Raw genomic sequence first — 23,814 nt, 5'->3', positions numbered from 1 at the left:
TCAGATCTGGAGGTTGAACTAGAAGTTACCGGGCTAAAGGTAATAACTGAATCCAGAATTATGAATGAATAGTCCAGAAGACAAGATAAGCGTAGAGCAGCTAAGGCCCAAAGCTTCTGTCATAGAAAGCAGTTAGGGTGTGTAAAGAAAAGGCTAATAAGTGAATGGTTACGGAGACAGGAAGACTAGCATGATCTCTTGTGAGTAATGCATAAGGTTTAGCTCCATTTCGTGGTAGGTATTTTCCCTTCAAAGTCCTCCAAACACTGAGGTATATTTTGCACTACAGGATACCAAAGCGGACTCAGAGCTTGAGGAACTTGCTGAAAGCCAAAAGAGCATGTGGCAGAGCTTCATTCTTTCACTTTCCCCCCATTTCCTTGTCCCAAACACTATTTCTCAGGTGTCTTACAATGCAAATATCTCATCCGCCTAAAAAACAAAAACAAAAACAAAAACCTGAATCTGTAGGGCAAAGTTTAAGCTACTTAGCTGTTTGGACATGGCATTCTACTTATCAGAGTACTTCCAGAAAAGTGTTGTATTTCAGTTGCTTATGCAGATAGGAATCTACTGTAGTCCCAGTGCCCTGTGCAGCACAAGGCTCTGGGGCCCTTTGCCTGCTTCCAGTTTTCCAAGGAACCCAAACCCCTACCCCTGCAGGCTCCAACGAACTCAGCATTTTAATCTTTGAGTGGGAGCCTCACTGGTGTCACACTGCTCCTAAGCAGTAATTATTTGCCCTTCAACTAAGTCTTTCCTTCAGCACAAAGAACGCCTCAAATATGGTAGGGATCTCAGTCCCTGAGGTGAACTCTGGGAGCACCCTAGAGCAAGTAATCTTCAGGTCAGCCCTCACTGTAACTGAAGAAGTGACTGTCATGGCAGGTGAATAATGGACTTGCTTTCCCAAATCTCCATTCTAGTAAATTACCTGTATGACTAAAATTATGTCCTTCCTTTAAGAATACATTCTCATGCCTGAGCTAGATTACATGATGTGTATAAACTAGGTTACTTACTTTTGTTTTTTTCTTCCTTAAATATATTTTAGAGTCTAAGCCTTTGAGTCCTGTTTCCCTATACAGAGCAATGTTGATTTCATTGTGAGTTTCTGATTTGGCCACTAGAGATCTCGATGACAAGTTACTTATGAGACCTGGATCCAGTACCATCCTTTCAACTCGAAATTGGCCAAATCGAGGCCTGGAGCTTAGTACATCGGCTCTGTCATACACAGTGCAGTCTGCCAGGAGACGCAATCCCCCACCACGTACCCTTCATCCCATCAGCACAAGCCATTCACATGCTGGAATGCCAAGACCTGTGGAAGAAATCCTCAGAGGATCCCGAGTGTAGGTTTCAAAAGCAGAATTTTTGGAAACTGTGGTAAAACTAATGAAGAATTTTATATAGAGAATGAATATAAATGTAAGGTTGAAATATGTGTCTAGGAACTAATCATTACATATTCTCATGATGGACTACACCCTGGTTTAAATCCAACAGAGAAAGAAATATGGTCAAATCCGAATAAAATTCAGATATTGGATCCTTCTGTTAATTTAGCTAAAGATTTACTTCTACAACAAAATGTTGGCTAGAATACTTCAGTGACACTTATCGAAGAAGATATATGTATCTTATCAAACATTTTCCTGAGTACATGCTCAGTGAAATTCATTCCCAAACAAGTTAACTCTCCTTTAATATTTTTCTGTACCACTGGGATCTGCTTATTCCATTGACAACGATAACATTCTAACCTCAGATAAGTACTTGTCTATATACTGGGAAAAATATCCTTTAGCACTTCTTAGGAAATAACACTAACCATACTCTTTCCTTTTCCCACCCTTAATTCACTCTGAGCTTTGTCATGCAAAAAATACTTAGAAGCCTATTTTTTTAAATAAAGTTCTTCCATTAGTTGTTGATTCACAAAATATCTTAGGATGTTTGATTCTAAGACTATGATCAAGGCTATGAGATAATATAGCTGTAACTGTTTTGAATTCAGCTTCTTAATTAAGCACCTCACTATACTTCCCTCCCAACATGTTATTTCTTGACTTTGATTTTTCAGTTTGTTTTAATTTATCCCAATAGATTCACTAAGAGATGTCCATAACGCCCAAAAATCTTTGTCAGAACACCGGAGTTCTTCTCACCTACTCACTATTTTATTATGTTGATGTTGGTATTGATATAGTTACAGATTCACTTACTTGAGGATAAGCAGTTTTGAAGTATAATTAATCTCTCATACCTTCTGACAGTGTCTTCTGGGACATGAAAGTATCATTGATTTCCAGGTACTGTCTTGAATATGAGTAATGCTACAAACTGGAAGGAAAGTTTAGGAGCTTTACCTGGGAATTATAATTACAGCAGTCCCCCCTGACCAACAGGGGATATGTTCCAAGACCCCCAGTGGATCCTGAAACTGCCGAGTACCAAACCTTATATGTACTATGTTTTTTCTTATACATACATACCTATGATGAAGTTTAACCTCAAAATTAGGTATGGTAAGAGATTAACAATAATAAAGAGAAACAATTATAATAATATACTGGAATAAAATTTATGTGAATGTGGTTTCTCTCATATCTTCCTGTACTGCACTCACCCTTCTTGTGATGATGTGAGATGATAAAATGCCAACGTGATGAGATGAAGCGAGGGGAGTGATGGAGGATTGTGATGCAGCACGAGGCTACTAGTGACCTTCTGACAATATGTCAGAATGAGGATCATCTACTTCTAGATCCCAGTGACCATGGGTTAACTGAAATCATGGAAAGCAAAACAGTGGATAAGGAAGGACTACTGTTATTAGTGAAAAGGACAACCAAAAGGCCCAGAACTGTGGAGAATTCCACCAGATGTGAAATTACAAATCCTTAATAAGTTAACACCAAAATGGTGTAACACCAGATAGGGAAAACTATTTTTGTCCAGCTCTCTCTGAGACAAAGGGTCAACTTCTGCTGTGTGCCCAGGATAAAGTTTCAACAAAAATCAGAAAGTATTATGAAAAGCTCCCCCCAAACTGATTTTCCAAAATCCTTTCACTGAGCTTGCTTTAAAAACATAGGAAGCTTAAAGCATTCTGTGCATGACATTAAACTCATCCCCCTCATTTATTTGACTCTAATCAGTTTGCTTGTATTGTTTTAACTTTATGCTTTCTTATCTTGGTGTTTGCTGGTGGGATCTGCAGCCCAGTAGCAGCTGAATCGCTCTCTCCCTCACCAATGCCCCTGAGTCGAAACAACCTGCTGCCCCCTATCGGCACAGCTGAAGTGGAACACTTGAGCACTGCGGGGCCACAAAGGCCAACGGTAGGTCTTTCTCCTATTGCCTTTATATGTGCTTAAAACCTCAAGGACAGTAATTCTGCAGGATCCGTGTTCTGGAATTAACTTATACTGTATTTTGTCCAAAGTACAAACTGAATCCTAACTTTGTAACAATGGAATTGGAGTTCCTTGGCCTGCAGTTACCATGCCTACTTGGGTTGATGTAGGACATGCACAGCTCTGGCTACAAATTGTTTAATGGTTTCTATAATTTTTGTCTTCCCTGCAGAAAACCCATGGTGACTCCAATCGAGCTCGAAGTGCAGTGGTGGATGAGCCCAACCATCAGCAGCCCCAGGAGAGGCTCCTTTTACCTGACTTTTTCTCCAGGCCCAACACAACTCAATCATTTTTGGTAGTGACATACTTCCTCTATGGTCTTGACAGCTGGGGAAAGAAAAAAACTAGTTTGGCAGACTTAAGATTTCACATAGTGCCTTAATCAACTCCAAGAATAAAAGCGGAGGCTCTTAACAATAAAAACTGTAATAAGTACATTTCATTGAAATTCTAACTGGTCTCTGACATTCAAATAGAATTTTAAAAAAGGTAGGGTAAAATGAAGAATAAGGTAAAATGCCTTATACCTGTCACAAAGTTTAAACAATTTAAATTGTTAAATATTAAATATTTCTGAGAATAAGCAAAACAGTGTTAAACTCCAATACATCAAATCAGCATAACTCTTTCTCTAACACTGCTCTCATGGAGTTACACCAAAAGTGGTATCAGATTATGCTATGGACTGATGGATGGCAAGTCAGGACATTCATTTTTTTAAATTGGTGTTTTGAGATGCTTACATCACCTTACCATTTAATGTGCATTTACTGGCCCCTTTACTTTTAAGCAAGTAATAGAAAAAGCTTAGTAGGGAGGTTGGATGTCATGCACTGATCTTACCCAATTGTAGGCCAGCCACTCAGCCCCACCTCATCTGCTTTGTGGCAAAAGGATTTGAAGAGCCTGGGGAACTGGGGCCACACTCAGTGCCCAGGAGTCAGGGGCCTCAAATCCTCTACCACTTTTCAGGATGGTGGTATTTGAAGCCCACTTATTCCAACTTATAAACCTTGAATTGTATCAGCCTAAAGCACTATACAATTCTCCACTAGAAGAGTGGTGAGAACAAATGGGACAGTATAGTAGTATCCTAGGGCTACCATAACAAATCACCACAAACTGGGTGGCTTAAAAGAGAAATTTATTCTATCAGTTCCAGAGCCTAGAAGTCCAAAATCAAGGTGTCAGTAGAACCATGTTCCCTCTCCAGGCTCTAGGGAAGGATGTTTTCTCATCTCTTCTTGGCTTCTGGTGGTCACCAGCAATCCTTAGTACTCCTTGGTTTGCAGCCACATCAGTCCAATTTCCGCCTCTGCCTTCACAGAGCCTTCTTCCCTGTGTGTGTCCCAATTTCCCTCTTAGAAAGATACCAATCACTGAATTTATGGCTGACCCTAATCTAATATGACCTCATCTTATCTTGATTACAACTGCAAAGATCCTATTTCCAAATAAAGTTACATTCATGGGTTCCAAGTAGACATGAATACTGGCGGGGGCAGGGGATGGGGGACGCTATTCAACTCAGCAGACCTCAAGATGCTTTATTTAGGGGGCAACTCACCAAAACAGGAGCTAAAGCGAAATGTGAGCATTTCTGATTCTTACTCAATGTGAATCCTAGAGAGTTTTAAAACCTCTATTAATCTTCTCAAAATTTGATTCAGAGCATTTGTTAAGCATTGTTTGATGATTATATTCTACAGCTAGATTCTCTAAAACACATTTAATTTTTGGTTGCCTTAGCAATTAAACTAAACAGATGAAGACATTTCAGTTTCTTCTTTTTCTGATGTTTATAACCAAAGAATTTCATTCCTTAGCTATTTCTCTCCCAATTTGCTGTCACGCAAAGGAAGATGAGCTGGTAGCTCAATGTAACTAAGCGCACTAGAGCCGAGTCCCTGGTTTGTCACTTCCAGACTAGTGCTCTGCTCTTTGGTGTTCTCACCTAGAAAAGGGATCAGCAAACTACTGTTATGGGCCACTTGGCTTACCACAAAAATTGCCTGTTTCTGTACATAAAGTTTTATTAGAGAAGAGCTGCCATACTCATTCAGGTATGTACTGTCCATGGACCACTTTCCCACCTCAACAGCAGAGTTGAGTAGTTGCAACAGTATGTACCACAAAGCCTAAAATATTTACTGTCTGGCCCTCTAAAGAAAAGAAGTTTGGTGACCCCAATAAAAAAAGATGGGGCTTCACCAGAAAAAAATTCCTGAAATCTCTTGATTGCAGTTCTCTGACAGGGAATGGAGAGGAATGTTTTTTATTCCAGAAGCACCAGCAGGATAGCACTGACAGCTTTTTTTGATATTTGCATTTCAATATTTTAGCCACGTCTTAAAATCTTTAAATTCCTTGATGTAATTTTGAAATGTTTCATATTGAGAGTCACATCTCAAGTATGGAGGTAAAGTCATGTGCATTTCAATGTTGCTGAAAAGGCTCCATTCTGTTGTTTTAAACAGCAGACAGTCCAAATTAAATTCCCTTGGCAGCCAATTAAAAATGCTAATATTTAAATATTCTAAATATAATATTTAAGTATTAAACCATATGCATTATTATAAGTGCTAAGATTTTCTTAAAGACATATTAATAGTTTTAGAACTTAAAAGTTAGAAAAGCAACTTAAAAATTTTTTACAAGTTAACAAATGGTTTTGTGGGCCTCCGGCTTGGAATTTTTTACTGTTAATACAAGAGTGTACTCAGCCACCTTGTCCCTCAGACTGTCAATGCCATTTACATGGTTGTCTGATTTCAAGGTTTTTCCTTGTAAACCTACTAATATATTATCCTTTGGGAGAAGTCACATCATAAGAAGTGTGTCATCTTTTCTTTCTTTTGCAGCCAGATACACAGTATCATCATTTGTGTGCTGTTGAGTATCCTCATCAGGCCCGACCTGGTAGGGGATCTGCAGTGACAGGTGGGACCATGGCTTTTATTTTACTACGATGTGGATATGTTAAGACCCTGCCTTTGTTTTCAATGTTTATTTTCCCTTCCTCCAGATTTTATTAGATTTTGTTTCCCTACATCTTTGTAAATCACCTCAAATTCCTTTTGGAAATGGGATAATAATATAGAGAAGACCTCTATTGGTCAGAGCCAAATTCCAGATTTGTTTTCCCATATGTAAATTAACTTCTCACCACTCTGGCAAAGTAAGCTCCCTTTTTTTTTTTAATCTAAAAAGAGCTAAATAAGTCATGTTTATAACATTCAAACACTGCATGAATTTTATTATGTTGGCAAAATCCATATTGCTATAGAATAAACTGCTGTGGTCAGTTGACCTGCCAGGCCAAGGTAAAAAAAAATTCAAAAATGTCAAGACATGCTGAGTCTGAGTCCATCCCATTAATTTATTTCTAAGTTATATTCTATAGATTGTATTTTCACGGGAGGGGAGAAAATTTAAGGATTATCTTAATTCTTCCTATAATGATATATTCACGACCATCAGGATCATTCTCATGTTGTAGGTGAAATCAGAAGTATTAGGCAGTTGAAATGTTTCCTGTTAATAAGATTAATCCACAAGTTACATTAAAAAGTTATCTGCCTTGGGCGCCTGGGTGGCTCAGTTGGTTAAGCGACTGCCTTTGGCTCAGGTCATGAACCTAGAGTCCCGGGATCGAGTCCCGCATCGGGCTCCCTGCTCAGCAGGGAGTCTGCTTCTCCCTCTGACCCTCTTCCCTCTCGTGCTGTCTCTCATTCTCTTTCTCTCAAATAAATAAATAAAATCTTTAAAAAAAGTTATCTGCCTCAAACCATCTCTGTCATCCAAGTGAATTCTCTTGTTCATTTCCTGTTAGCATTGTTTGGTAGTCTATGAATGCTTTCCATGGATTCTTTCTTGGATTAGTCCTCATAGAGAAGCAATGCTGAGCTAGAGTTAACTACATACAGCCTTGTTGACAGTCATTAACATTTAGATAAGTCAAACAGACATATTAGTCCTTTTTAATCAGTAGCCTCTTCTCTAATAGTTCATTTTTTTTAAGATTTTATTTGAGAGAGAGAGAGAGAGAGAGAACGCAAGCTGGGGGGAGGGGCAGAGGGAGAAGTAGACTCCCCACTGAGCAGAGAGCCCAATTCAGGGCTCAATCCCACAACCCTGGGATCATTACTTGGGCCGAAGGCAGATGCTTAACCGACTGAGCCACCCAGACACCCAGTGTCCTCTTCTCTAAAACTAGATTTCATATCTTAATACAGTTTTTCTGGTTTTAAGTGATAAAATAATGCAAATGTGGTTTTTATTGCCTTGATGAATATATACTTTACTACTTAGTCCCACTCTCCAAATTTTTAAGTCCGACTGATAATTGGAGCAAAAAAGCCCTTAGATATGAACTTGAGATTACCAAATCTAGAATGTCTACTAATGTTACTCTATGATGTCATCTTTGTCTGACAGGTCCTCACTTACATGGGTCTACAAAATCTCAAAACAGAGGTGGACCAGTCTCTAGAACCAGGCAGGCACCGTAGGGCAAATGAGAAGAACCTGCTCCAGGCTGCAGGGAACATGTGAGAAAAATTCATGGTCAGTGTTCAGTCATCTTGTGACGCAAAGCTTGTATACAAGAGACAACTTAAAACCATCTTCATGAAGTGTTAATCTGATATAACTGACAGAAAAAAAAAGAGGATCCGCCAAAGATTACATGGATACTGTTTCCCTCTCCAGTTCCTGTCTTCTTTCAGCATGTTAATTTATTCCATTGGACTTAAAATTTGTACCCAAAGATGTAACAAATAATTATCGCCAAAACTCATGTTGTCTGTTAACTATGATCAGCTCAATGATTATAGGATTCTATGAGACTATACATACTCAAAAAGCAGCAAATAATTGTTTGATAACATTATCACCGGCTTTAGAATACTTCTGCTTGTATGAATTTCTGGAGAGTTGTACTCATTTTTAAGGCATGTTTAGCAGATAGAGCTGTCAAAAATCGGAGTTACTCATCAAACAGATGTCATTCCTAACTTTCTCTTTTAGATGTCCAATCTTATAGGTAAAGAGATAATGGAAGGGCTAAGTAACTAAAGACATAAATGTGGAGCACTGATATAAAGTAATTTATGTAATAAGTCATAATGTATATACGTTTTCAGATAGGACAGCTCAACCTCACAAGGCCTGCTTCCTATCAGATTATGCTTCTTTTCTTCTTAAAGGACCTAGTGGTCATATATATATTTTTTACTATTAAACTCATCTTACCAGATTTTCTCCTTAAACTCTAAGTAAACTTAAAAAATTTATAGAATCTATTAGTGAGCCAGCAATACCTTAACATTTCAGAAAGTCTGGTAATTAGTTTAGTATAAACATATCCTAATAGCAGAAGAACAGAACTTCAGCATTCTTCTGATTTCACCATGGACCTTTTTTGGAGGACACTCATAAATGCAGCAGTGGTTTTAACTATGGCTTCAATTTATTTTATTTAAATTTCATTGAACTTTAATTTACTGTAAATCTTCAGAGTGGATAAACTCAAATAATCATAAATAGGGGTAATTTTTTAATTTTATCTAAGTGTACTAATGCTATCATATGAAGACAGATGCTTCAAACAACCTGCATTAAATTATATTTTAATACAATTAAAGAGTATTTTTTAACATGTTTGTAACCAAACTAAAAATGTGTCATGTGCTTATCTCAGATAAATTATCATACGTAAAACTCAGTAACAGAAAGGTTGTTATATATTCAATGCCATATGCATAAAAGTCTGTTGCCAAAAAATGTCCATATATTCCAATAAGTACAAACCAATTTGACTAAATGTAAGTAAACATCTCTATACCATTCTCACAAATCAATACCATGAGTGCATGATAACAAACCACTGGATCAAGATGGCCTGCCTTTAAAAGTTAACAGAATCAGAAGGAGCCCTTAAGCAGTCATTTAGCCCAACTCCCTCACCCTTTTATAGATGAGGCAACAAGTTCAAACAAGGTCTGCGACCTGCTTAAGGACAGACTTTCAATAATTACAGATAGGACAACTTCTCTTTATGCTACTTAAATCCGGCTACCCACTATAAAGCTGACTTGGTTTACTTTTCTCTCCTCTCTGAACACCATTCATAGTTTTTCTAGACCATAGTTAAATGATCACTGAGATCATTTAAAAGGCCCCAGAACTTAACAGTCATTTTTAACTTATTTCATCATGTGTAAGTCTTACAAAGATGTCTGAAGTAATCTCAACATCTGTTTCTCCTATATTTCAAGCAAAGAGTACAAAACCTGGCTGAATAAAACAAAAAGGAGAGAGGATCTATTCAAGGATATTAAACATGAAAGCAAACTGGCAAATATTTTAAAGACACATGACCAGCAAGGGTTCTGAAAGCGTTCTAGCTAGGTAGAGTTACTGTTCTAATAAACACAACACCCTGAATACTCTATAGCTGTGTGTAGACTCCTGCGTGGCAAAACGACAACTGCTGAAGGCAGTATGGGACAGACCCACATTCTAGACAAGAGATCCTTGTACAGAAGATCCACAGACGCAAGTGCTGCCAGGAAGTATACCACTCTCCCCCATTCCCTCAAGAATCACCAAATTCCTTCATGCAGGACCTCAAAGAATGTCAGGGGATTTCTAGGACTACCAAAATCAGGTTGAGAGATTCTGCTTGGTTTACAGAGTTGAGCTGAATAACTCCTGGAAAGAACTTTTTTCAAGGGCAGGGTTGACTTTTGTCTTCAAATCTTGACTGTATCTTGCCTACAATGGCACCAATTAACACCTAAAGGCTTTTGAAGAGAAAATTCCATTATTTCTTTTCTTTCTTGAGAGGCGTTTTTTTCCCTCCTCGCTTAGGTTTGCAGTACTTTGCTTCCATCTGAGCCAGAAAATTGTCCATTTCCTTTTGCCGATCCTTTTGTCTGCTCTGTTTAAGAAGTTAAAACACAAGCTTTCAAAACACAAGGCTATCCAGAGATAAAAATACTCAGTGGTTGCCAGAGGCTGGTGGAAGGGAGAACAGGGAATGACTGCTAATGAGCAAGGGGTTTCTTTTTAAGGTGACAAAAATGTTCTGGAATTAGTGCTGTTCTACAACCTCATGAATATGCTAAAAGCCACTAAATTATGCACTTTAAAATAAGGATGAAAACATCGTACATGACTTATGTCTTAAAAAAAGAAAACAGAATACCCACAACACTATAACTACAAAGAAAGTATTAGCAGTAGGAATCAGAACACAAGAGTAGTGATGACCTTCAAAGACAACCTGCCAAGCTTACCTGAATGACTGCTTTCAAGTTATCTACTCCTTCGTCAAGGCCCAACTCCTTCCTGCTTATTTCTGCTTCTTTAGCCTCTTCCTGAGCCTAAAACAGAAACTCGTGTTAAGACTCCATGGCAACCTAGCATATACTAAAAATATACCCTTTCCCAAAAGCAAATCTATGGTGACAACCTTTCAATCTGAGGATTATATTGATTAAAAAAAAACACACACACAATTACATAAATATGTCATTCATTAAAAGACAACACTGCTGAGAGCATGCAGTAGATCCTCTAATTCCAATGAGCATTTCTGAGTTTTCCCCATTTTTACTAGCTAGGGGTAGCAAGTAGTTTAGAATTCATAAACCACATGGTGATAAGAATGAAAACAAAATGCCAGGAGAGGGAAGGTCATTTAACCAAGGATGCCTTCAAAAATGTTGCCAGGATACAGGCATCTCAAATTCCTCTCCTCTGGAAACCCACTTTTTAACTACATGTGACTGGTGGCAGCCTTGAGAGTAACCCTGGTTTAAAATTCCCAAGTAGTCAGAATAAACACTAACAAATTCAGTTATAACCTTTCTTTACCTAATTTCAAAGCCACCTTCTTCTGCCAAATTTTCCTAGGGCACTGATTCCAAAATACCACAAGCATACCTTGGGAAAGGTTAATGAGTTTGTTCTTTCTTTCACGGCAACACCACTATATAATAGATCCCAAACCCCACTAATTTTTCTAAATAGCAATCAACACTATTAATGCTAAGAATACTAATACATTAGGATTTTGTTATTCCAATAAAAAGTAGTTTCCATTGTCTACTTTCAGTCCTTGTATTCAATTTCTCTTAATACTGTATATCCACTCCCCAGGTTTGCTGGAGTCGCTAAAAAACTATGCCATCCACCTGCCCCCAACTCTAGGAAAGTTTCTCAAGATAATATCCTATTATTGGATACAGCTGTGCTCAGTTTCACTGGAGAAAATTATTACCAATTTAAACTGTGAGTGGGCCTAAACAGATGTTCCCTATGAGCCAAAATGACTTTTTTGTTTAAAGTAGGCTCCATGCCCAACGTGGGGCTTGAACTCATAACCCTGAGATTAAGAGTCACATGCTCTACTGACTGAGTTGGCCATGCACACCCCCAAAATGATAATCTTGATACACACTCCACTTTGCTCCACACACACACACACACACACACCTTTCCCCTGCACACCCCCAAAATGATAATCTTGATACACACTCCACTTTGCTCAACATACACACACACACCTACCTTTCCCCTGTATCTTGTATCAAAACCGCAGACCTACCTCCACCTCTAATTCAGCCATAGAAAATAAGGCACCCTACCCACCAGACATCTGAAATCTTACACTTCTCTCCACTGAGCTCCCACTAGGAAAGCCAGGTTGAGACAATGGTTACTTGAGTACCAGTCTGGTCTTCCCCCAAAAGACCAGAGACACAGATGCTTGCTGTGAATCCACGCCCTCCCAGACCTTCAGCTGTCTGTCCTTAAGCTCTTTTTCCCTGCCATCATCCCTACCCTCACCAACTCCACAGTTTAATAAGATACAGAAGCCACAATTCTTGATTCTTCACAAGTGTTCCTCTCCACGTGTTTGCAAAGACACTTTCACCAAAATAAACTAAATCATTTGTTTAGAAATGTATATTCTGGGTCCAATTCAACAATCAATCTGGACAAGAACAAAAGAAAATCTGTTTTAACAAGGCACAGTCCAAAAAAAGAAAGTTTAAAAAAAAACAAAAAAAAAAAAAAACAAAAAAAGAAAGTTTTAGTCACCCTCTCCCCATCTCTTAACCAAGTGAGAACCACTGTCCACCCTATGTATCTGGACTCCATTACTTTATTTCTTGAGGAAAGCCTTGACAAAGCTCAAGAACTGGCCCACGTAAAGAGTATTTCAGTGTTATTTTAAGATGATATTAAAGAATCCACCTAGCAAAATCCTCCTGAGCACAACATACTAGGGAAAAAAAGTTTCTCCTAATGAGCTGGTATGCTCATTTTATTAGAAAAGAAATGAGTTAACCCTTACTCTCTTCTTGGTAATCACATTTTTATTATTATAAATACCCTCACATTCTTTTTGGAAGCAATTAAGATATAAAAAAAGCATTCAAAATGCAAGATATAAAAAAAGCATTCAAAATCTTACCCTCCTTTTCCTTGCATTCATCTTTTGCTTTGATTCTTTGACAAAGGCATTATAGGAGGGGATCTCGCCAGCATCAATGGCTTGCTGAATAATGTTCCTTATCCTGGGTTCTTCTGTGTACTGCACACACAGCACAGATTCCATGATCTGATCCATGTCACCCTTGAAATCCAAATAGGCCTGTTTAATATCCGCCAGCTCTTCTTCAGAACCTTTGTATGTCTTTTCAAAAGCTTGAATGTCTTCTAGAGATATCTGAATAAGAGACATATGCTAGAACTCTGAGAATTTTAAATAAAAGAGTATACTAGTAAAGATACATGTAGGTGTTGAAATGTTTCTTCTCAAATACAATAGTTGCTTGAGTTGAAATTACTGCAAGGAACCACACTTTCTATGCCAAAGCTTTTCCAGCGTTCTCCCAACCTTCACAACTACTAAACTACAGACCCAGAAAATTTAAAGTTTCCCAGAAGAACTCAAGACTTACACGTGGATATGTAAAACGAAGCATTATCTTATAAAATATTAAACCACCTTTTCCCCTACAACTGCTTTACATCAACAGGAAATTAAAGACCCATTTCAATAAAAGTATGTGTGTATGTTTAACGGTTAAACAGACTTATTCTTCCTCAAAGCTAGCTACAGGTTATCTCCCGAGGAATACTTCCACGTATGTGAATTTTAAGATGAAACAAATTCCTCATTCCTACACAACACAAAATGCAATACCTTGAAGGCATTCAATAAACGTTTCTTGAATGACGAGAATAACCACAAAGAAATTTCTAGAGTTCTCTACCTTTTTAAAAAGTAACCTCCAATACGTCTCCCAGTCCCGATCTTGGTTGAGCACATCAGAATCTTCGTCCACTGTTCCCTGCTCATCGTACAATGCTCTCTGTTCTTTGTCGCTCAAAACAGAATAGACTTTCCCGAGGATCTGCGGGTTAAGAGCATCCAAAAGTCACCTTTGCATCCCTCACTGAAACCGCGCTGCGAGAAATAAAGATTAGAATAAACACCAGGCCAGGTTCGGCGCACTCCGCCTAGGCGGGGCCAGGCGGCCAGTGGAGCTGGGGCTCGCGTACCTGGAAGCGGCGGGTGGCGTCCTCTTTGTCGTCGTCGCCGACCCGGTCCGGGTGAACCCGCAGAGACACCTTGTGGTAGCCGCGTCGGACCTCGTCGTCCGAGGCCTGGCGCCGCACGCCCAACACTCGGTAAAGGTCGGCGGTACCGAACACTTCCTCGCACAGCTCCAGCAACCCCATAGCCAGCAGGGATAGGGAGCGAGAGGCAACCTCCGCAGAAACTGCCCGTCCCGGCGACACCCGCTAGAGCTCCAGACTGCCCCCTTTTCCCGCGCAAAAATACCCCGGGCGACTGCGTCACAAGAAGCGCCGAATAGGCGTGGCCACGACGTCGCACTTTACGGCGGCTGCAAAACGAGGGCGTGGCCAGAGATTCAGCGGAGACCCGAGCAGCCGCCGGAACTTCCTTCTGTGTGGTTAGCTGGGGATCCAGTGCCTCTACGCCCTCCTCCCCTTACTCAAGAAATCTGGCACTTATCTTCTCACCAGTTTCCCAGTACGTGAGTTCATTCAGTATATGGCACGTCCATATCACGTCGAGGCTATACATTGCTGTTTTGTTTGCCTTTTTTTAAAAGTAAAAAACAGCATAACATCGGCATTTGGCGATTTCACACGGTTCAACATCGTTAAATAGATTTGTTCTTTTTCAATGATCCTGACAAGAGTACACAAAACTCTTAAGATCCGATAATTTTGCAACCTACAGGTTGGGACTCCTAGGTAAGTACTTTCCTAATTCCTGCAAGAAAAAAGCGTAAACAAAGGCGCAAAATACTTGTTAAAAACTGTAACATTTATTAAGAATCATTGCCAATCATCTTCCAGTTCTTAATCACCTTCCACTTTGGTTAAGGTGACATGACCCAAACCCTCATCTGAGTAAAAATAAAGCTGCTGAAACAAAGGCTTTTTTTTTTTTTTTTTTTTAATGAAGAGCTAGGTTTGAGCATGTTGGATTTGAGGTGATAGCAACATAAACTAATGCAATCAACTAAAAGATGGTGAGAAACTGTGTGCTCTGGAGAAATCCAGAGCAAGGCTAGAGCTAGAGAAAACCGGATTATTGGGAACAGGATGCACTCACACAGGAAGCATGTGTATACAGATCAGAGTAAGGATAGACCAGGGAACAAAGTGAATACTTGAGTTGGCAGAAACTCAATAGCTCAAAATAATACCTTACCTTAACCCATTTCCCAGCAGTTCCCTTCACTGGTCAATACTTTTCATAATCATTCTTCTTTGCTCTACCAATTAAAGCTTATCCAAAGACCTTAAACTCTCCAGAGTTCCCATGGTTTTCATAGCATCTTTCTTTCCCAGATCCATGATCAGATCCACAATCTAATCCAGGTAGTCAGTTCTTCTCAGCCTGCCCTGCCTTCAAAGTCCCCTCAAAGCAAGGGAGGCTAACCAGTGACAATCTTGGGAGAGACTTGACCCCATAATGAGGGTTGTCCTCAATATATAAAACCCAGAAAACAAAATAAGTTGGTACACTGATAGGGCTTTAGTGTCTCCTCTATAAACTCTATATCCTAGTCTTATGCCAGAATTTGAAATTGTATTACACAGAGTGTGCACTAAAATCTTCTGATCATGACTGTTACTGTCCTGCAGTTCTGGTGAGGCAGATATGACATTTTGGGCTTGGGGCACAGCCAGTCATTTATATTACCAAACTCATGACACCTAAACCTCATTTCTATCACTGGCTTTTCAAGTGGACTTTTGAAAAGCTCATCTTTGCTCATCTCACACTCACCCTGCCGCAGACAATGGAAAGGGCTCTCCAGTAATGCATATTGGGGCTGAATCTTAGCTCTGCCCAAATGAAAACAGATGGCATTGGGCAACTTTCCACATCTGAACCTCAGCCTCCCATCAACAAAATGGAGTTTTACCCACTTTCATGACACCTAATAATCCTCATGAATAGCCTTACTTGTAAAGGGTCAAGAATGTACGAACGTACTCTTCGGTATTACCTTTCTTCCAGTTTCTCATTCTTAAAAATTATACTATTATAGCCTAAAAGCTCATAAAAAAAATCTACCTTTGTAAATTTGAGATTATGGGTCAAACAAGAGAAAGTAACTCTACAATGACATACATACATACATAAGCAAGCAAGCAAGCAAAACAAAGTAACTGTTCTTGAGCTAGTAGGATGATTAAGGAAGGAACTTCATAGATGGACCATGGATAGACTTGCTGGGAGCTTTCAAACAGGGAAGTATTGGAAGGCAGCGGACTGTAAAGTTGTCTGAGAGATCCAGGGCCCAACCCAAAATCCAACACACCCCAGAGCTACTGTCTTTTCCAGATGAAGGCTAAAAAAGCTAATCAGTACCTAGACCCAGCTCTATGTCAGAAAGAACAAATTTCTCCCTGAGTCCAGCTCAGGACAGAAGAGCATGGGTGACTCAAGAACCTCCATTTATTGACCTCCAAATCTAATAAAACTAAGAGCTCTGCACAAGTGTTTTAAGTGTTGACCTTTTCCCCAATGCTCTGCTCACTGAAGTCAGCTCATTTTTGTTTCTGTAGCCTCTGTATCTGTTTTCGGAGATGCTAAGAGGGCTTCGCGTGCCCGTTTCCTTCGCAGCCTCTCAGCATTTGTGATCATCATGGGATGCAGAGGGAAAAAGCCAGAAAGACCTAAAAGCAACAGGATTTTCATTCATTACAACATGGTATAAGTCAATGTTTCCCTGGGAACTTAGCCTCACAGAGCTGAGGTCTAACAGAGACCTGACTTACAGCATGGATTTAAAACATGCTCCTCTCTCGCCAAACTGTCGTATCTCTTCCCCTAACTCCCTCCCCTTCATTTACTACAAGGAGATAATGGATGTTACTTCCTAAAACTAATGTCCTTATTTGAAAAAAAGATAGGGGCGCCTGGGTGGCTCAGTCGTTAAGTATGCCTTCGGCTTAGGTCATGATCCCCGGGTCCTGGGGTCGAGCCCCGCATCGGGCTCCCTGCTCAGCAGGAAGCCTGCTTCTCCCTCTCCCACTCCCCCTGCTGTGTTCCCTCTCTCGCTGTGTCTCTGTCAAATAAATAAATAAAATCTTTAAAAAAAAAAAGATAAATGGACAGATAGCCATTCAAGACACACTATTCCTATTTACAGTACAAAATCCCATTCACCCAAAAAGTCTCATAAGAGTCCACAAAAGGGGTCTCCAGTCAAAATGACATTTAGATCACAACTTCAGCTTTCACTCTAGCCCTGAGCAGCCTAAGGTAATGAAAATCATTCCTAACTCTTATCATCCTGAAACTGACTTCACCTTAAAATCCCCTCAATGAAGTAAGGCTAGAGGTGAGTTACCCAGAAGCTTCTCCACAGGCTTAGAGAGGTGGGCCCCACAGCCGATCCAATGCCGGATCCGGTCTAGGTTGAGAGCAACGATTTTCTCTCCGTGACTGTTGGGCAGTGGATCATAGGAGCCCAGCTGCTCCACGAAACGGCCATCCCTGGGACACTTGTTGTGAGCAGCCACAATGCGGTAGAAGGGCCGGTTGGTACAGCCACTCAGGGCAAGGCGGATGGTTAAATGGCCTCCGCGGTAGGCTCTGCACAGGACAGTAGCTGTAGAGAAATAAGTTAACACAAGAACAGAGTACATAAAATGGGCAAAACGAGGTAGATAAAACAAGCCCCTTCCTCAACTGAAACATCCTTACATCCAACCAATTACTGTCAACCCGGTTTAGATAATATATTCTTCGTGAAACTCCTCTCATGCACTTCAGCCAGAAACGACTACCTCCTCAATCCGCTCAACACCAGCCTGCCATTTAATACCTCTGTGACCACGACGGAGCCTCAGCTGCCTAGTCTATAAACCGAATGCCATTTGTCTCATAAGTTGAGGAAGAATTAAGTGAGAAAAACCTGAGGAGAGAGACAAACGTAAGGCAGTGTGGTTGTTTCACGTTCGGGTTGCCTCCAGCTCGACTAAGAGAGCTGCTTCGTCGGGTCCCACACGCCCCTCCCCCGGCCCCCGCGACCGCCGGGAAGGGCACTCACTGAGCTGGACCATGGTGCAGCGCCACTTGCCGCGCCTCCAAGTGCGCTGCCGCCCGCCACCGATCGGCTCTACGGCCTCGGCGGGGAGGGCGGTGGAAGAACGCGGAGAAGTCCACACTGCGACACCCCTGACCTCACCAGCCCCCAACCCAAGCCCTAGCGCCCCGGTGCAGGAAGCGAAGACTCCGCTCGCCCAAGCCCTTCCGCTTTCCCGCACCTACACTTCCCATAATGCAACGCCGTGAACCCTAACGTGCCTTAAACTGCCGCAAAAAAGGCGCGCTGCAGTTTGCGGTGTAGCTGGGGGTCGTAGTGCGAGCTGGGCTGTCTGGGTGTTCTCGGCCTGCGCAGGACTGTGGGTTCCTGATGAAGTGAGGAATATTGGGAGAATCCCAGGGAGCGGCCAGAAGTGCTTAAGTGTTGCACAAATCCATCCTGCACTTGTTAGAGCCGAGGTGCAGTGCTGAGAACTAGCTGAAAGGGCGCTGTCCTGCCCCTAGGAAACTCAGTCAAGTGGGGAGACGCTGAGTTTACACCGGAGTCAATAAAGGTGGTCACTACACAGTCCTGGGGGAGCAGAGGACAAGGTGAACCTGATAACTTTCTTGGTGTCTCAGGGAGACTTCATAAAGGAAGTAGCGTCAGAACCAAGACTATACACGGGCTATAAATGAACGCAGGTTTTATTTTATTCTTCTTATTAATATGCCTCCACATTCCCTCCTGTTCTCCCACTTCCCTCCTATTCTCTGCACCTTCTTTAAAAAATTAAGAGGGGTCTTTATTCCTGGTTTTGCTATGCAGTGATCCAGGAGGACAGGAGTGAAGTATGGTTCCTTTGTCATCTTTAGCCCTAGAATACTGGCCTCAGTTGAGAGGAGTTTTGCATCTATAAGTTAATGGACTCTTCTTGGAGCCCTTGTGATTTAGATCCATGAAGATACCCGTGGTTAGAGGTAGTCAGTACCTCCACCTTCAGCAAAGACTTCTCTGTTGAGCTCTGTTCATCACTGGATCCAAAGGGTCTGGCCACAACTAATATGTTTGTCCCAATACAGTGACCCAGCATAGCAGTCTTCCTTTAGGCCCACCTTAGAAATTGATGCCTTAATTCTCAAGTTCCAGGAAGTGAACCTAGCCAGAGACCTTAGAAGTTGACTTCCAGGAATGACTTGATAAGTTTTTACCAGAAACCCTAATAATGAACCCACTTTACTTTATGTAAATAAATAATTATATTCTTACATATACCTCAGTAGATCTTAATAACTCCAGAACCACACTGATGAATTTTGAATCTTTTTCATTTTTTATTGTTACTCAGTTTACTGTCAACCTGTAAAATATCCGGTAACAGCCATCCAGTAAAATAGCCAGTGGAAATGAATGGGTTTCTGTTTACGGTATTTTCCATCCACAGGCCTCATATGGTGAAATGTCCAGGGCTTGATCTCTCTGGGAAGGAAAGGAGCTCAGAGTCCCACACAGAATATTCTTCAGCTGGAAGGATGTCAGAAAGATGGATTTCCAAAGCCAACCGTCTCCTGTACCATGTGGATCTCTGCAAGCAGAGCCTTATCTTTTAGTTTCAGCTGCATAAGAAGAAGGAAGGGGAGGATACATATCATACCTGATATACCTATGTGGAGACCCCTCATTTACTGGGACACAGTTAGAGAATATAGTTCCTTGGCTTGAAATTGGGCTCTTCTTATATTCCCTTATCATTCCCTATTTCATGGTAACTCCGTTAAAAGACCTCAGGACGTGCTGATTACATGGACATGTCCGCTTTATGAAACTTCAAGTAGTATGAACATTTACAATTTGTGTATTTTTTTGTTAAATAACTTTAATAAAGTATTTTTAAAAGAATTCACATTATCACCCAGTCTATCTTGACTACAGTATTCCAGTTTGTCAAGTCACAGGAATCAAAGACACACAAAACAAAGATAATAGATCTGAATTTATTTTTAGCCTCTAGATGTGTAGTAGAGATAGCTAGTTGCCTACTGAATACCCACTCTCCTTTCTTTCTAACAAAATCTTCGTTTCTTTTCAGGACAGGAATGCAGCCAGCTACAAAGTTCCATTTCCTTCTTCCCTTAGAGCTAGGGGTAGTCTTATGACCAGTTGTGGCCAATGAACTGTAAACCTTCCTCTGGAAATGATTTTCTTTATCATCAAATACTATGTACATGTGAATTAAACATCTTTATTTTTCATGAGTAGACACACCATGTTTCAGGTGTACAACATAGTGATCTTAAGTCTGTACATTACGCTGTGCTCACAAGTATAGCTACCATCTGTCACCACACAACACTATTACAATACCATTGGCCATATTCCCTATGCTATATCTTTTACCCCCATAAAGTCATTGCTTCTTGAAGGGAGGTGAAATAGCTAGCATGTCCTCTTTGTTCTTTCCTCCCTTTTGTTCTTTATTGTGCCTGAAACATGTATATGGTGGTTTGAGTTACAATGCCTGTCTTGCAACTGTGAAGGATGGGAACTGCATGCTATGATTGGTGGAACAGAAAGATAGAGTTTGGGTCTCTGGTGACATGGTGGAGCTCTGGTACCAGTCTTGGGCTTTTCATTAGATGAGAAAAATAAAACTAATTTGCTTAAGCCACAAATTATGAACTGTAATTCATAGTAGAATAGACTGGGGTTTGGCAGATTACTGTTCATGAGCCAAATCTAGCTTGCTGTTTTTGTTAAGTAAAGTTTTATTTGAAACACAACCATGCTCATTTGTTTATGTATTGTCTATGGCTCCTTTTGCACTACAAGGGCAGAGGGTAATAGACACAATAGAGACAGTTTGGCCCACAAAGCCTAAAATACTATTTTTCCCTTTACACAAAGTTTGTTGACCTATACCTTCAGTCTACAAGCGAGGAAAATGAGGCTCAAAGAAGTTAACATAGTAGAGTTAGTGGCAAAACTAGGACCATAATTCAGGTCTACTAACTCCCTGGCCATCTGTCTTTCCATTAAACCAAATTCTCTAAAGAGGGAGAAACCGCCCCCCCCCACACACACACACTCGTGTTCTCTCTCTAGCTCTGCTCTCTCAAATAAATAAATAAAATCTTTAAAAAAGGGGGGATGGTGCGCCTGGGTGGCTCGGTTGGTTGGGTGTCTGCCTTTGGCTCCAGTCATGATCCCGGGGTCCTGGGATTGAGCCCTACATGGGGCTTCCTGCTCAGCAGGGAGCCTGCTTCTCCACCTCCCTCTGCCCTCCACCCCCAGCTTGTGCTCTCTCTCAAGTAAATAAAATCTTAAAAAAAAAAGAGGTAGAAAAAAATCCCCCATAGTAATATGTGGGTTATTCCAAACCCAGCAGCCTTATGATAATGGCAAAGACGCTAAGAAAAGCCTTTAGAAAAATATTCACATCATGAAATGATGGAATGCTGTAAAGTCCTGAATTCAGCCAGCATCTTCTTCCCAGTTTCCCAACCTCAGTACAGTACAGACAAACAGCAGAGGCCTCTGCATCGTACCTTCATTGTGTACTTATAGGCCTGCTCCGCTTCCAGTTGCCGTCCAGCCTGAAAAAAAGAGCAGCAGCTGGTGATAATGACATATTATAAACATTATAGTTGGAAAGTATGTTGCCACAAACATTTCTACCAAAAGAGAGGACTCCATACCTTCTTTTTTTTAAGTTTTTTTTAAGATTTTTATTTATTTATTTGACAGAGAGCACAAGCAGGGGGAGCGGCAGGCAGAGGGAGAAGCAGGCTCCCCGCTGAGCAAGGAGCCCTATGTGGGACTCGATCCCAGGACCCTGGGATCATGACGTGAGCCAAAGGCAGATGCTTGACGAACTGAGCCAACCAGGCATCCCTAGAATCTCCTTTCCAGACAAACACGTGAATGTATGATTTTTGAGCACATTCCAAGTAGCAGCTTCTCAGACTGGGCCTCTCCTCCCTCATCAGTATAATGACCAAATCTGAAGCTCATTAAACCTCAACTATCACGCATTAATGGCCATCTACCTATCTCTTGCCTCACTTACTTCCTTACATCTTTGCCCTAAAATGGCACTGTGTAAGGTTAATAAACACTCACTTTGAGGCTGACTAGAGCCAGATATGCCCATACTTCAGCATTGTAGTTGTTCAACGCATTGGCTTCAGAGAGAGCATCCTCAGCCTCTGTGAGCTCCTCCAGCTTGATAGAAAGAGAAAAGTGTGAGTTAAGTCAGAGCAGTTTTCCCTTAAGCCAGCTGGAGTCAGTTTAGCTGAAAACATTATGTCCAAATAACATTGGTAATGTGACCTATACAGTTTTCAACTTTTTAAAATTTTAGCTCAGAACTTTTTCTTCAAACAAAATTTTATGTGGTAGCCCAATATATGAACATGTTAAAAGAAGAACTGCTCGTATTAAAAAGCCAAGTAGAGAAATCTGGAGTCCCGCCTGCTAGGCTCTCAACTTACACCCCTCTCTTCCTCCTTCCCTCTACAGCAGTTCCATCAGGGCATCCATGAACCATGGAGCTTCAGGTGCCAGGATTGGAAAACCAGAAGTATTCACTACCATGCGTGCGTTGTTCAGTGATTTCCCCACACACAGTAGGATGTCAGATATATTTGTTGTCAGTTTAGCTGAAAACATTATGTCCAAATAACATCCCTTTCTTGTGCATCCCTGTCTTTCTTTTTATTTATTTATTTATTTATTTGACAGAGAGAGCAGGAGAACACAGTAGAGGGAACAGTAGAGGGAGAGGAAGAAGCAGGCTCCCTGGTGGGTCTCGAACCCAGGACCCTGGGATCATGACCTGAGCCAAAGGCAGACGCTTAACCGTCTGAGCCACCCAGGCACTCCTGTGCATCCCTTTCTTAAGGCTAAAGTCCTATTAGCCTGTCAACATACTAATATTAGTTATTAATAGCACAATCTTGAGTAATCAATACAATATTCAGGCTCTAGAATGCTCCCTGAGCTCTGCACACATGGATATCATTGCTACTTCCTAAAAGTGAGTTTGCTTTGTAAAATCTTCCAAAAGATCACCTAAGGAAGAAATAAGGCACTCCTCTCACCAGTATAGTAGCTCTCCATTTTTTTCTGTTTTGAAAAGAAAATTATGGGTTTCTAGGCCTGAAACAATATGAAGAGTGGCCTTTCAGCAATGCCTATACTTTGGTCCATGTTTTAAATGTCTCTAAGATATTGATTCAATATTCAATCAATGTATTGATTCATTATTCAACCAATATTATTCAACCAATATCATTCAATCAGTATTATTCAATCAGTTTTACTTGTTAAGAATTTATTCCATACTGTGAATAAAAAGATAAAATACAACCTCTCAAAGAGTTCACTGACAGATATGTAAAAAAAATAAAGAAAAAGAAAACGCAAACACATAAATAGTTCCACTACACAATTACCATTTCTATAATAAAAGCAGATATAGATCTAGTGGAGGGACATAGGAAAATGGGAATAATTGTACCCTGGACTTAAAGGAGAGCCTCTGAGAGGAAATATTACTAAAGTGAGTCCTGAAGGATAAATAGGAGTGTATTAGCTATAAGAGGTGAAGAAAGGCATTCCTGGTAAAAAGAATATCAGATACGAAGGCATGGAGGCATAAGAGAGTGTGATGTGGTCAGGAAACGTTTAAGTATGGATGTGGGCTGGAGAAAAGAGAGAGATTAGGGAAAATAAAGTAAGTGATAAAACTAAAGAGTTAGGCACCATGTCATATACATTCATTCAAAGGA

General features: G+C 40.6%; 4 protein-coding genes across 16 annotated transcripts in view; 1 reads left to right on the top strand and 3 right to left on the bottom strand.

The window, feature by feature from the left end:
- FAM149B1 (family with sequence similarity 149 member B1) overlaps window positions 1-9,056 on the top strand; it is a 77,250-nt gene extending 68,194 nt beyond the window's left edge. For 3 of the 4 annotated variants that reach the window (XM_073878836.1, XM_073878834.1, XM_073878835.1), the window contains exons 10-13: window positions 1,131-1,355; window positions 3,227-3,347; window positions 3,595-3,720; window positions 6,287-9,056. In XM_073878836.1, the coding sequence (XP_073734937.1) occupies window positions 1,131-1,355; window positions 3,227-3,347; window positions 3,595-3,720; window positions 6,287-6,460 (646 nt within the window). In that variant the 3' untranslated portion in view covers window positions 6,461-9,056. The remainder of the gene's footprint in view (window positions 1-1,130; window positions 1,356-3,226; window positions 3,348-3,594; window positions 3,721-6,286) is intronic. The other variant, XM_025850577.2, reaches the window with a different exon arrangement.
- Window positions 1-14,635, bottom strand: part of DNAJC9 (DnaJ heat shock protein family (Hsp40) member C9) — an 81,089-nt gene extending 66,454 nt beyond the window's left edge. For 3 of the 5 annotated variants that reach the window (XM_073878846.1, XM_073878844.1, XM_073878843.1), the window contains exons 1-4: window positions 14,007-14,635; window positions 13,718-13,858; window positions 12,913-13,167; window positions 10,727-10,813 (exon numbers count right to left, since the gene is read on the bottom strand). In XM_073878846.1, coding sequence (XP_073734947.1) covers window positions 10,727-10,813; window positions 12,913-13,167; window positions 13,718-13,858; window positions 14,007-14,186 — 663 coding nt within the window. In that variant the 5' untranslated portion in view covers window positions 14,187-14,635. Of the gene's footprint in view, window positions 1-3,615; window positions 3,753-7,457; window positions 10,369-10,726; window positions 10,814-12,912; window positions 13,168-13,717; window positions 13,859-14,006 lie in introns of those variants that run through there. The other 2 variants (XM_025850464.2, XM_025850463.2) reach the window with 2 other exon arrangements.
- Window positions 14,636-14,781: 146 nt separating this feature from the next.
- Window positions 14,782-18,257, bottom strand: MRPS16 (mitochondrial ribosomal protein S16). The gene is made up of 3 exons (XM_025850465.2): window positions 18,050-18,257; window positions 17,348-17,608; window positions 14,782-16,670 (listed from the first exon to the last, which is right to left on the bottom strand). Exons 1-3 carry the CDS (start codon window positions 18,060-18,062, stop codon window positions 16,537-16,539), a joined length of 408 nt encoding a protein of 135 aa, XP_025706250.1. The 5' UTR covers window positions 18,063-18,257; the 3' UTR covers window positions 14,782-16,536.
- Window positions 18,258-19,335: 1,078 nt separating this feature from the next.
- Window positions 19,336-23,814, bottom strand: part of CFAP70 (cilia and flagella associated protein 70) — a 105,485-nt gene continuing 101,006 nt past the window's right edge. For 4 of the 6 annotated variants that reach the window (XM_073878827.1, XM_073878831.1, XM_073878829.1 and 1 more), the window contains 3 exons: window positions 22,145-22,246; window positions 21,571-21,618; window positions 19,336-19,610 (listed from right to left, as the gene is read on the bottom strand). In XM_073878827.1, coding sequence (XP_073734928.1) covers window positions 19,473-19,610; window positions 21,571-21,618; window positions 22,145-22,246 — 288 coding nt within the window. In that variant the 3' untranslated portion in view covers window positions 19,336-19,472. Of the gene's footprint in view, window positions 19,642-21,570; window positions 21,619-22,144; window positions 22,247-23,814 lie in introns of all 6 variants that reach the window. The other 2 variants (XM_025850570.2, XM_073878830.1) reach the window with 2 other exon arrangements.

This window comes from Callorhinus ursinus, unplaced genomic scaffold (genome assembly GCF_003265705.2).
Source record: "Callorhinus ursinus isolate GAN/ISIS: 27379988/994484 unplaced genomic scaffold, GSC_fseal_2.0 scaffold31, whole genome shotgun sequence".
Lineage (NCBI taxonomy): Eukaryota > Metazoa > Chordata > Mammalia > Carnivora > Otariidae > Callorhinus > Callorhinus ursinus.
This window is presented reverse-complemented; position numbering and strand designations above follow the sequence as displayed.